This window comes from Notolabrus celidotus, chromosome 17 (genome assembly GCF_009762535.1).
Source record: "Notolabrus celidotus isolate fNotCel1 chromosome 17, fNotCel1.pri, whole genome shotgun sequence".
Classification (NCBI taxonomy): Eukaryota; Metazoa; Chordata; class Actinopteri; order Labriformes; family Labridae; genus Notolabrus; species Notolabrus celidotus.
Genome location: NC_048288.1, coordinates 3935103 through 3949394, shown reverse-complemented (window position 1 = coordinate 3949394; position 14292 = coordinate 3935103). Strand labels below are relative to the sequence as shown.

At 41.8% G+C, this 14292-nt stretch overlaps 1 protein-coding gene and 1 long non-coding RNA gene across 3 annotated transcripts in view; one reads left to right on the top strand and one right to left on the bottom strand.

The window, feature by feature from the left end:
- The window catches only part of ctnnd2a (catenin (cadherin-associated protein), delta 2a), a 518337-nt gene that overhangs the window by 212433 nt on the left and 291612 nt on the right, over positions 1-14292 (bottom strand). For both annotated transcript variants that reach the window (XM_034706751.1, XM_034706750.1), the window contains exon 12: positions 13034-13331. In XM_034706751.1, the coding sequence (XP_034562642.1) occupies positions 13034-13331 (298 nt within the window). The remainder of the gene's footprint in view (positions 1-13033; positions 13332-14292) is intronic.
- Positions 4507-5190, top strand: LOC117829170. The gene is made up of 2 exons (XR_004634562.1): positions 4507-4606; positions 4718-5190. It is a non-coding gene; the product is annotated as an uncharacterized LOC117829170 (long non-coding RNA).

The following is a 14292-nucleotide window of genomic DNA, read 5'->3' as shown; positions in this document are numbered from 1 at the left end:
TTTATCTCTCACTCAATGCCTTTCCTGTTTTCATTCCTCTTCCTCTCTCCCTTTGTGTTATGTAGAATAAAGATTAATAACAAAGGAATGAAAAGAGGACTGACAGGTTCTCTCAGTTTTTGTCCTTCTCTCTCTCTCTCTCTCTCTCTCTCTGTCTTGTAGTGAAGCAGCTGTTAATCTTCAGGTTACAAATGCGAGCTCCCCTTCTGACAGCCAGAGCTACCTGAACACTACACCTAGTATTCTATTTAAATGTTAGTAGAGGGTATTTTTGTTTAAATGGTGTTAGCAAGATTCTGCATGTTCAGAAGTAGAAATGCACAGTTGCTATACTACAATGAGGTGACAGTTGCAAGGAGTATTTTAAGTCTCTAGCTTTTGAACACAGGATGCATTTGTGTCGCTGTCCATGGTGCTGAAAAGTTTTAACCCAGTGTATAACTGTCTCTGTATTTGGTCCTGAAATGGTTAAATCAAATGTTATACTGTGTTGTGCTGAAAATAAATAAATTCAACACTAATAAATAAAATAAATAAAAATAATAGGAACAGTAAAAATTGTATATAATAATAATAATAATAATAATAATAATAATAATAATAATAATAATAATAATAATAATAATAATCATAAACATAATCATGATCATGAAAATATCCTATCTCTGTCCGTGGTGCTGAAACATATCAACTTGGGTATCAGGCTGGAGATATACTTGCCTTCTTAACTTTGCATCCGCATGCACAGTTGGCTGTTTCATGAACATGGCTGTACACATACTTATGACTGTGCAAACCACATCTTACTGGAGGACCTCTGGACCTCTAAGGGGCACACCAGGAAGCTCTGGTTATGAACCCTTGGTCTCAGTGAGGGACAGTTCTCGAGCCAAGCTGATGACCGATGGACGGAACACACCATCGGTCCAAGCTCAGTTTTACCATAATTTCCCCCATGCTGGATGTTACAGTCCAGAACTTGTTCCCACTTGGCTTTGCAGGTTTACACATTGACTTCTAAACACTGAACTTATCCTTGCTAGGTATGTTTGTTACCGTGCTGCAAATACTGTTGTCCCTGATGCTGTGGTGACTGTGCGATCCTCTTTACCTGTTCACTGCTGCTAAAGCTCATTTGCAGACTGCATCTTGTGTCGGTGTCACATTCATTTTGAGGACATTGACAACCAACACAACAATCTTAGAAGGGGAATGTGTGGCAGCCTTCTTGCACACACACTCCCTGTGTATTAAGTGCATTAAGTGCATCTCTGGCTTTACTGTTTGTAGAGCTCAAACATTACCACCAATGAAGCTCTGTGTCTGTGTCTGATGGTCTTGCGTATTCCAAACATCTCGTTCTCTACTCTGTCCAGCTACTTCTCAAGATGTTTGGGAGAATTCAGAAAGGTTAACTGATCTGACTTTGTCAATGTGATGTACATATTTCAGTTTAGTACTGCCAGGTCATTGTGAAGTACCTTCAGCATGAACACCTCTGTTGAATGGAAAGCTTTGTACTCAGTCTGAGTGTCAGTCCAGCTGCCACAGTTTATATATAAGGGAGAAGTTAACTTCTCCAAAAAAACCAAACAGGAATCTCCTCCCAGTTCTCTCTTTAGAAACCCTGAGGTGCATCATGTTGTAAACTGAGTACTGCTGATGGAGGGAGTTTGGCTCTGACTAGAGTCAGTATGGAATCTCCTTTCTGAATGTAATCCCATGGTCAAAACCTAGCACACATGTACACACGCAGCCCACTGGAGACTCAATTTCCATATAAAGCAGGTATCACACCAGTGAGTCATACATAAACCATATGTTCCAGAGACAGAGCAATTGCACTTACACAAACAGACAATGGTTGTGAGATGGGAATACAAGCACTCTTTTACTCTCCTGCACGAGGAAACATAAATAAACGTTGACACTAGTGCCCAACTGACAACAAGAGTATAACTGCATAGTAATTCTCTCTCTCTCTATCTCTCTATCTCTCTCTCTGTTTGCTTTAACGCATATAACGCAAATGCATGCAAACCACTCACATACGCACACATGCACTAAAACAACCGATGAGATGTCACGCTCCTCTAGACTGCATGACACTCAGGAAAGCATTGTGCATGAATACAAACAGTCACAACACCACCTCTTTCTTTCTGTCTTTGACACAGCCTTGGACGTACACCTAGACACACCCTGTTCTTAGACACACACCGCATGTGTGCACATGCAGGGTCACCGCTGACCATAGCACATTTCCACACACAGAGGGATGTGTTCAGGATGAGAGCCAGCTAACAACGTCAGTGAATAGCAAGCAGTGACAATGACATGTCAGCCCTGATCACATCATATCAGGCTGTTGCAAATAGCAATTCCTTGTCAGCAGCTCTATTATATCCAGTAAATAAGGGGGCCACTGGGGTATTTATGCTACCTTTACTGGTACAATGTGTGTTTGCATCTGTTGTGGCGGTGATTTGGCTCTAACCTTCTTATTCCTGATGACGGTTAACTTGTATTGTGAGGTTTATGTCCCGCATGAAGGTAGGAACATCGGTAAAAGTATTAGCCAACAACACATCATGTGAAGTGATTACAGTCTGCACACAATCACAAAACAACATCAAAGTGACTCACACTTCTTCCTGAGTGAAAAGATTTTGTATTTGTGGAGTAGAATATAATGAGCAGAGTTTGACTTCCTTATCCTGAAGTGCATGCGTCTACAAACGTTTCAGTCTGATTGAGTGTTTGATGAGATAAGTCAAGCACACCCCCGCAGATGAACAATACTTCAGCCCAAAATGTGACAAATTGTTCTTCTTTTTTCCTCCTTTCCTGTCAATCCTTGCTTTTACTACAATATGAATTCAACTCATTCACTGCAAGTCCCCATTCATGATGTCGTCTGGATAGCTACCTGACCCCTGAGCTTTGAAACACGGCCCCTTCCTTCCTGGTCCCTTATTCCCTGAGCTAATGTCCATCCTTCTATCCCTCCTGCCCTCACTCACAAACCCCTACTATGCCCTGCATTGTTCCTTTCTTCATGTCTTATTCTCCCATCAGTCCCTCACGGTACGTCTCCTTCTTCTCTGAACAAATGTCTCTGAGCGTCTTAAGATTCAGTTCCTTTAACTTTATCGATGGTTTGTACCCTGAGTGTGTGGTTAACATTTTCAACTTCATCTTACATCCCTATATTGTTCCTTTCATTTTCAATTTAAGGAAGAATCACGATGGGGGGTTGGGGATTTTAATTCAAGAGAGAGCTTAAAGGAAAAGTCAAAAACACAAAGTGGTAACACTTCCCTCAGTTAATTTAGCCCGCTCCATCTTCATCTATCTACACCAACTCTCCCCCTCCCTGTATTTCCAACCCTTATCTATGCACACGCCTCCCTCTCCCCTTTCTTCCTCCTTTGAGCATCCACTGCCCTCCCTCCTTCTCCTTATCTCCCTCTCCTCCTTTCCTCCTCTCTTCACTCATATCCATTAGCAGTTATTGAGTTTTCTCTTTGTGTCGCTGTCCTCACCTCTGCTCTGCTGCACTCTCTCTTCTTCAACTGTAATGGCCCCTAACTGGGTTTCTTGCCACCTTGCAAACACACACACACAGACACACACACACACACACACAGACAGACAGACACACACACACACACACACACACACAGACATCTGCATGTGCATATTACAGTAACGTACACAGTTAAGTTTAAAATATGCTGATTAATTATATCTTAGAAACTCATAGTTATCTCCACACAATGCCCTCTAACGCAGACTTTATGACACACACACACACACACACACACACACAACCACACACACACACACACACACACACACACACACACAACCTCTGCCCCCACTCAGTGTTCCGTGTCTCTAATTGCTGCTAACTCATTTAGCACTTCATGTTACCCCAGCTAGATCCAATTACAGTGAGAGAGAAAGATAGAGAGAGAGAGAGAGAGAGAGAGAGAGAGAAGAGAGAGAGGAGAGAGAGAGAGAGAGAAGGAGGAGAGAGAGAGAGAGAGAGGAGAGGCAGTCTGAGTGGGAGGCCATTTAACCCTAATGACAAGGAGACATGTTGCACATAGATCCATTTCAGAGTGAGTACACTACAGATTACAGACTATAGAGGAACCAGAATGTAAGAATTGAAATATATTCTAAATCTAATTTGGGATTTAAAATGAAGACACAGTGAAGCTTTGTGTTGTAGTCTCACATCAAACCTGTTAGGATCAAACAAAGGTGGCAGATAAACCGATGTGTGTTTGTGGCAGATTTTCAACCTCTGTATTACTCTGATGTCACTGCCTAACCCCCAATGCTTATGATGTCCCTGCAAACATGCAAACACATGAGCATGAGCTCACCTAACAAGGAGGTGATCCCTGAATAAACCAATTGAAACAAACACTGGCAAGCAGCTAACTACAGAATGTATAAATGTCACAGTTCCTTCACTCTCTGCTTACCTGCGCTGGATCTGCAATCAACACTCCTACCAGCCAACATCCAATCACAACTGCCTACAAGAGCCCTGCACTGACATCCAGTCTGTGCCAGATCGTTGTGCCTACAGGTTTGTTTTCTAGTAGCCAAGTCCAGCTCTTAAGAGAACCTTTTGCATAGCTTTTCGCAAGTTTCGTCCATTCACCTTCAACCCACCTGACACCTCTTCTTCCGTCTCCAGGACCCATCTGCATCCAGCTCTGCCACCTTCCTCACTCACCTGCCTGTTCATCACCATCTGGATCCCTCCCTCAGCATCCCAGGACCTCCACCAGCTACCCCTTCACCCTACACTTCTGTAAAAACACTTTGGGAAACAAGACCTGTCTAAAGTCTGCTTTTTGAGTTCAGCTGTAATACGTGACAATAAAACTGTGAGCTGGTAGAAGAGGAGACATTAAGCATGTTGTGACAGTAAATACAATAAGTAAATAAGTGTTTTAAGTTTCTGATGAAGTCAGAGCAACAGAACAGTTTTAATAATTGGTTGCATTTGGTAAAAGTAAATTATTAGAGTGGTTCTCTAAGTGGCCTAAATCATCACTAGACAATTTAAAGCTCCTGCAAATAGTTTTTATCTGCTTATACAACAAACTGAAATTGGTATTGATGTCTCTTTATTACTCCAAAAAAATAAACAAGACTATCAACACAAAGACTGACTCTTTCTATGTGGTCATTTTTAATGTTTGAAACCTCTGACAGGGGGGGAGGTGATTTACTGAATGCTGTTTGAACAGTTTTTGTTTACATTTTCTGCAGCAAAGAGTTTTGGTGAGCGATACCAACGAGTGTTGATATAAATCAGGATTTAAAAAGAGACATGACCAGCTGAGGCTGGTGGCCTAGCAGTCTAAGCATCCCACATATAGAGGCTACAGTCTTTTTTGCAGAGGTCGCCGGTTCGCTGCGTGCCTTCCCCTCTCATCTCTGCTCCCCACATTCCCGGTCTCTCTTCAGCTGTCCTATCAAATAAAGGCAAAAAGCCCAAAAATGTAACTTAAAAATGTTTTTAAAAAGAGACATGACTTACATGAGAAAAAAAAGTGAAGAATAAAGATGTACTGCTTTGTCCACAGGGGGCGCCACAATAAACACACCCTTAAAGTTCATCACAGAAGCTTTAAATGGTCCAACTAAAGGGTTCCATCACCTGTTAAGTCCTCATGATCAGTTTTATTGTAAAGTTTCTGCAAATATGAGAATAAATGTCATTTTTTAAAACAAATAAAAAAAAATGTAAAGGATTGTTAGGGAGTTTTGATTTTTGAGTAAAAAATGAGTATCTGAAGCACTTTTGGGTATGGTTGTGGTTTCCTGGTTGTAGTCAGAACATGGGCTCTGATGCAGGGATACAGTATCAGGGACTCAAATGAAAAAGAACAAAAACGTATTAGTGCAATTTAAACTTTGAGGTTTTATATACTTTGGCTTCCCGTGGTTCTAACAGACTTGGACTGAATGGCTATCCTAAATTAATAAACGTAAAATCATGCTGAGTCCAAAGCTGTTCACCACCATCAGACTGCAGCCAGTAAGTCTAATTTTCAGATAGTCATAAAAAAACTTTGTAACTTTTAATTAAACAAGGTTTTATTGAACACTGCAGGGTGCATGGAGCACATTAAAGAACTCTCTGAATATTGAAACTGAACAAAGAGTCTGCTTTATCTAACAGTGGTTCGCTGAGGTTTATTGTCTTAAATAAAGTGTGAGAGGAAGAAAAACAAGATGTCTCTCTGGCTCTGTGGACTTGCAGTATATGAGGCTTAAAGCATTAAGGGAGACGCAGCGATCTCTTATGTGTACTTGTGTATGCAAGTTAGTGTGCTAGATGACTCCAAAGGGCCAATAATAAACACTTTCTTGCAAGTACAGGAAAGATAATAGTTTGTGTATCTGAGTGTGTTTGTACGTTAAATTACATCCTATACCTCTTCTGTGTTATTTGCAGAGCCTCCATTTTAAAAGTTACAGTGAGGGTTTAAATTGAGCCTGCTGTGCCTATAACTGCTTTACTTACAAACAGTGAACACAGAAATGTTCACGTCTGGATGAAAACAAATAACCAAATATTGTGTATAGGGGAAGCCTTTCAGATGCATGTGATGTGAACGCAGTCTGGTTTATTTCACAAGAAGTGGGCGACCATTCAAAATGTTTGAATCTGTATTACAGAATCAAAACAAAAGGTTTAGGGGATTTGTGATTGCTCATTTTGAGTTCATAGATTCAATTAAAGGTCATAATGCTACTAATGGCAGCAAAAGACACAACGGATGAAAGCTCTTTTCCCCCCACAAGGCAATTCAACAATAGGTCCATTAGTGACAGATTTTTGCTCCTATTTATTCTTGTAGCATGTATGATGACGTGAGATTTCAGCTGCAGCCCAGACTCTAATCCAAACAGGGAGGTATGGGACTCATTCACATTTAATTATACATCTAAAAGAGCTCATAGTGCCCAATTACCCCTCTAGAACACTATGCTCCTAACATGCAGGCCTGCTGGTCATACCTGAAGACGAAGACGAAGACGAAGACGAAGAAGAAGAAGAAGAAGAAGAAGGAGGAGGGAGGAGGAAGGAGGGAGAAGGAGGAGGAGCAGAAGAAAGAAGAAGGGGAGAGGAGAGGAGGAGAGGAGGAGGAGGAGGAGGAGCAAAGAAGAAGAAGAAAAGAGGAGAGAGGAGAGGAAAGGAGGAGGAGAAGAAGAGAGAAGGAGGAGAGGAGGAGAGAGAAGAAGAAGAAGGAGAGGAGGAGCAGAAGAAGAAGAAGGAGGAGAGGAGCAGAAAAAGGAGGAGGAGGAGAAGAGAAAGAAGAGGAAGAAGAAGAGGAGGAGAGGGGGGAGGAAGAAGAAGAAGAGGACGAGAAGGGAAGAAGAAGAAGAAGAAAGAAAGAAAGAAGAAGAGAAGAGAAGAAAGAGAAAGAAGAAGAAAAGAAGAAAGAAGAAGAAGGAAGAAAGAAGAAGAAGAGAAGAAAAAAGAAGAAAGAAGAAGAAGAAAGAAGAAGAAGAAGGAAAGAAAGAAGAAGAAAAGAAGAAGAAGAAAGAAGAAGAAGAAGAAGAAGAAAGAAGAAGAGAAGAAGAAGAAGAATTTATAGACGCCTTTCAAGAAACCCAAGGTTGCTTCACAGGGTCAGGTAGGGGTCTGGGGGTAGGTGGGGATAACACTATCTAACAGGGAAAGACCTTGCGTGGTGTGTGTTGACTGCTTTTTAAAACTGTCCAGGGTTGGGCAGCTGCGGATGTCGGGAGGGAGAGAGTTCCACAGAGTGGGGGCTGCCACTGAAGGCTCTGTCTCCAAAAGTCTGCAGCTTAGTCTGGGGGATGCAGAGGAGACTCAGGTCCAAAAACCGTAGGTTCTGCCGGGGGAACTGCTACACTGGGATCCTATCTGTCCCTCTCTCTCCTCTGTCTGCCTGTCTCTTTAACTCTCCCTGTCCCAGTAAATTACTAACCATAGACCTTTCTGGAGTCCCTGAGCTCCCTTGTCTCGTAGGTTCCTCTGGATCTCTGCTGTGGTGTGCCAGACTCCAGCTGCTACAACTACTCCTATCCGTCTCACCCACTCATCTCTCTCTCTCTTCATCTCCCTCTCTCCCTCTCTCCAACACGGTCTCAGCAGATGTGTGTCTAACATGAGTCTGGTCCTGCTGGAGGTTTCTGCCTGTTAAAGGAAGTTTGTCCTTGCCACTATTGTCATACTGAAAACTCAGATTTAACCCTGAAGTTTCCTCTATAACTGCAAATCCTGCTTTGTAGTATACACCATCGTTTGCTGTGATAGTTTACCTTGATAGGACTGTAAGTTATGTCTGAATGAGCTCCACAAAACTCCAAAAAGTCTTGCCTTCCACAAATCTGACTGTTTCGTGCATGCTAGTTTTAAACTTATGATATGCTAATTTTACCTTGAAAAGTTTGCACCTGATCTCATTTCCATTTTGCCACAGAGAACTCTGTGACGGCTGCAGAAGTCTGTACTCTGTCTGGTTCTGAATCTCAGCGCTGCACAACTGACTGTGACTTCTCTTCTTTTGTTGTATACTGGTTAGCACAGCTCCCACATGCACTGCAGGCAATGTGTTGTTTTACCACAATACAAACAGGAGCTGGCAAAAAAAAAAAAAAAAAACTACAGATTTGAGATAAATAGTGGACAATTATATTTTTATGTAAATGAATTCCACCTTACTGACCAGGTGCTCAATCCTTTTTAAATGGAAACTTGCTTCTCCTCCGACTCACAATAAATGGGTACAGGACGTTTTAAAATGTTTGCAATTGGAGAAGCTAAGAAGGGATCTTGAACATCCTTCAATAAGACTTTGGACCCCTTAATAAGCCTTATTAGAGACAAGCTCTCTATCACTCCTGATGATGCTAGGGACACAGCTTGAGCAGAGTTAAGTGCTGGAGAGACCCCCCCCCCCCCTTCTGTTTATTTATTTATTGTATTTATTTTATTTATCTTATTTGTTTATTTATGTATTTACTTTTTTTATTTATTTATGTGTATACATATATATATATATATATATATATATATATGTATATATTATTAACTGTTTGTTGAACTGAATGTTCTTATATGTATGTTCTGCGCCCACTTGAATTGTCTATTAGTATCTATAATACCACGATTGCTAATGGACAACTACCTTAAGAAGCTGGGAGGGTGGGGGTTGGCAGGTGAAATGGGCGTTTATTCTTCTATTGTCTTGTTTTTCTGTTTAATTGGGGATTTTTGTTTTATTCTATGCAGATGCTCTGATTTATTCCTATGTGACATCATTCTGTACCGTCTGCAAAAATGTAATAAAAAAGATTGCAAAATAAATAGTTAAATAAATAAAACGACCTAATCTTAACCCATATTAATTTGTACAATTATCCATTAAAGCTCCTGTGGGGAACTTTCAGGTTTGGTTGATTCTGGCCCCCCCTTTGGACAAGGTCCACATTATGTCATCACTGGAAATGTCCTTCTATTGTTGTGTTGTTTTTGCAAAACAAAGGCTGTTTTAACACTTTATAGTTCTGTAGGTCAAAAAGAGGCATCAGCATCAATTTCAGTTTCAGGTTAAAACTTTTCACCGGAGCTTCAAATGTAAGGCTCTTTGATATTCATTATATACCCTTATTTCACACTTCACTTCATATATCAGTCTTCATGTCAAACCTGCACTATATGTCTGTTTTTTTAGCAGCGCTGCAATGCCTGAGACACTTCTCCACTTTGGTTACCTGTCCTCACTTGCCTCTGCTCTCCACATTGTCTGGTGTAAAAAAAAACGACTTTCTGCTGCAACTCACTTAGTTGTTGTTGCTGTGTGACTTTTGTGTCTTTGGCACAAAGCTGGCTGGTATTGATTCACTTACAGACAGAAAAACATATTATTGCTTCCTCTCTTGCTGAAAGAAACTTCTGAGTATACCCACAACAAACTGCAGCAGAGCCCAGAAAAGAAAGGCTTCCTCAACTCGGTGTGAACATGCTTTGCTTCTTACAAAGAGAAAAGGCAAAATGGCGTCCGATGAGTCATAGTAAAGGTGTTTGTTTTATACAGCCAGAAAAAGAAAATACACATATTTAGAATTCTGTTTCATTTGCAAAATTAAATCCAACCTTCATATTTTCTCCTCAGAGTAGGGACATCAGACAAAATATGTGAAACAAAGAAGTCTTCAGCCAGTCCTTGAGCTTCCATTAATAATACACTGCCATGGCCTCATTATCAGCTTCACAATACCAAAGAGTCTGAAGATACACTCAAATGACTGGGCACACGTCAGGGTCTTTCTTTTCCTTCTCTTATTGTTCTTAATTCTCCTCCCTTCCACTCGTTCTTATTCAGTCATCTCTTTAAATATCTCTCTCACCCATTCTCTCTGCTCTCTCTGTCTCCCTCTCCTGTGATTGACAGCTGCTGCTGAGACTTGATCCACTCACGTCTCAGCCCTTTTACTCTGTAATTAATGGAATTATACATCAAGAGTCCTGTGAAATATATATATATAAAGAGAGAGAGTGAGCTTTGCTTAATTGTGGCGACAAGAGGACAGAAGTGATCACAGCTCAGTAGGATTCTTTTCTACGCAGCACGACACTTTGAGGAGGAGGAGGAGGAACGGAGCCTCTAATGCAAGTGTGTGTTAACGAGAGAAACAAGGTCTTTTATTACGTTTCTTTACATCTGTATTGTTTGTTTTCTTCATGGGGTCTATAACCAGAGCGAAACCCAAAACACGCAGACTCATTAGGCCGAAGAGTTGCAAGACGTGGCTCAATTTTGTTGCAGCTCAACAGGAAATCATCTCCCAGCAAAGCGAGCGGACATTTATTTATTGCCAGCCAACATTTGGTAAACATGGTTATTCTCCTGTTTCCCTTAAGGCTGTCTGCATGGCGGGTAAAGTGATTGTTGTACACATGAACTTTTGGGAGTTGTTAAAACCTTCCTCGTAGTGTTATAAATCACTGCAGTGTTTTTGTATCTGTCTTGAAATATATGAATCTATTAGTCGATGCAGCCTCCTGGGAATGTGCTGTTTTAACCTTGTACCTATTCCTGAAGCCATGCAAACACCAATGAGACTTCCTGCTTGTTCTTCTTATGCAGAGCTGTTGCCAAATCTGAGATGATGCAACTGGAGGAAAAGGATAAGTGACATGTTGTGCTGATTGATTACACACTCACAGTTAATGAAACTGTGATTCTTTTATTTCAGTGTGAGCTCTCTGTGTGTGTTTCGTTCATATTAATGACTCTGTGCTGTTCATTCAACACATTTTCATCATTGTTTCTTTATAGGCACCCATTGGTTGGATCAGGTGGACGCAGGTAAGTGCCCCATGTACAGAGACTACCACCAGGGATGTAGTGCACAAGTCAGTTTTTAGATACCCCTCCTTTGGAAACATCTACCAGTCAGGGTCTGGGAGGCAGACACCCTCTCTACTTTTAAGAGTAGGCTTCAAACTTTCCCTTTTGATAAAGCTTATAGTTAGAGCTGGATCAGGCCTTGGACCAGATCTTAGTTTATGCTGCTATAGGCTTAGACTGACATACTGGGATCCTGCCTTCCCTCTCTCTCCTCTCTCTGCCTGTCTCTTACTTTAACTCTTCCTGTCCCATTAAAGTTACTAACCATAGACCTTTCTGGAGTCCCTGAGCTCCCTTGTTTCGTAGGTTCCTCTGGATCTCTGCTGCTGTGGATGTGCCAGACTCCAGCTGCTACAACTACTACTATCTGTTCACCACTATCATCTCTCTCTCTCTTCATCTCCCTCTATCCCTCTCTCCAACACGGTCTCAACAGATGTGGTGTCGAACATGAGTCTGGTCCTGCTGGAGGTTCCTGCTGTTAAAGGAAGTTTGTCCTTGCCACTGGTAACTGCTAAACGCTGCAAAGTGCTCTGCTCATGGTGGATTAAGAGGAGATCAGACTGAGGCCTGTCTGTAAGATGGGACCTGGTATCTGATTCTGTCCTTGATGTGGGTCTTTGTTAATAATAGAAACATTGAGTATGTCTAGACCTGCTCTGTTGGAAAGAGTCTGAGGAGAACATTTGTTGGATTGGCGCTTTATAAATAAAGACTGATTGATTGATTGAAGTCCTGATTTGACTTGGACTCCAGCACTGATGATCTGGACCTTGCCACATTCAGCTTTAGGAGAGGAGATCAGTTTGAGTGAAGGCTGACACTCATGTTCCCCTACATGTACGATCATGAGCTACCTTAGCATCAGTTCCTGTAAGGAAACCTGAGGAGGTTGCCATGAATTGAGTGTTTCACCTTCAAATATTTCACCAAAATGCAGAAAGAGCAGCGCAACATCTTTGAGTTGTCAAAGAACCGTTAAAGATAAAACCGGATCAAGCTCAAACTCAAACAGAAGTCAGTCCTCGATGCACCCAGAGAAGTAAGTGAGATGCTAAACTTCCTTGAGTGTTAGCAGGCTGCTAGCTAACGAAACATTTCTGATTTTTGGTCATGTGAGGTTATAATTCAGATTCATTGTAGGAGAGTTGCAGATATTTTAGAGCTCATTAGACACCTCAGGGGTCTCCTTGTAGCAGAAACAATGATTGCATTTCCCCATTAAGAGAAGCACGGTGCACATCATGTAACTTCATTGATCATTTAATTCTGCAGACACGCCTGCAGGATCTGTCAGAATCTAAAGATAATAAATGAAATGGGTTTTCTACACATCCAGAAAGTCCAACACAGTCAGTCCAGGTTCATACAGTGAGCATCCCTCTTAGTACATGTTTAGGTAATGGGGACAGGACTCGGACTCAGGCTTTACCACAATGGCATCTCTCACACGTCAATGATGGACAGTTTGTCACACCTTTGCCTCTAATCATCTTATGGTTCATGGTGTTCTGCAAATTGCAGTCTGGTGTATTCCAGCAACCACACACACACACACACACACATTTGCTGTTGCACATGCAAACACACACATACCTCTCTCATCTTACCTGGGGTCTTTTTGAATCGAGTCAATGGAGGGGGAACGCTGCAGGGTGCCTTCTGGCGGCAGAGCAGGTCCAGACTTGCTGTAGGGTGATTCCACCACCGAGGGACAGTACTGCAGGGTGCGGTAGGGGTCCGCCACATAGGGGTCTGAACCATACAAGTCTCCGCTGCCTCCGCTCGTATAGCCCGGTCCCACTGTGGCATAGTTGTTATTCCCGCCACGGCTGTAGTTCCCTGACGCTGTGCCGTGACTTCCTGTGCGCTGCAAAGGGGCGGAGTCGACACCAGGGGAGGAGGGAGCTATGGTGGGAAAGTAGGGACAGAGGACATAGCTTAGGACCTGGTCATGGAGACGCTGGGTCAGGTCTACCAGGGCAGAGGAGAGGATATAAGGAGGAGAGGACACAAGGAAAAGGGGATAGGAGTAGGACAGGATGTAGGGAAAGAGGAGAGAAGAGGTAGACATAGAGACGAACAGGTTGTTGGGAGAAGACAACCATGTTTTCATATGGATGGATAAATATCAACCACATGCCAAGGATAAACAACAAAGACCGGAGTTGAACAGAAGGAAAGGTTTGAAGAGAGAAAAGAGAGAGACTGATGTCAGAACAGAGAAAACTTTCACAACATTTAAATAAGTCCTTCATTTCATCTCTCAGACAGAAATACAGACAGCACACAGCAGAATTAACTTTCCACAAATATTACCACTGATTAGTTTACAATTTAAAGGCAGTGCAACCTCAGGACTCATCAGCTATTGACTGACAACAACACTGGGACTTTAGCCAGCTTCTCATGCATTCCAGTGCAGCCTGTTATTGGAGAATTACAAACACCAGCCAAGACTTCCTCGTCTGTGCACGACAATGTTTACAGTCCAATTAAAAACTTGAGAAGAGTGTTTAGATCAAAAAAATGGGAAACTCACTCCTCAAGATATGTGGGCAAAATCAATACTATCACTCCTTGGTTTATTACTTTACAATCCCTGGAGCGAAGCCCAATCATCTATTTCTAGGGAGTCTCAGTTTCACTGTAAGCAGGAAGTTACATTCTTACTCTGGCTTTCTTTGGCAGTATAGAAATAAACTATATTCTTGTGTTTCCTTGAAATGTATGAGTCTTCAATTTGCAAAAATAACATTGTAAAAAACCACAGTGTATGAGCTTTGCAGATGTGCACTCAGGGGAGTAGAGAGTGACTTTTAAATGCATGTTATAGGATGAAGGACAGATGGATCATTTCTGATGCATC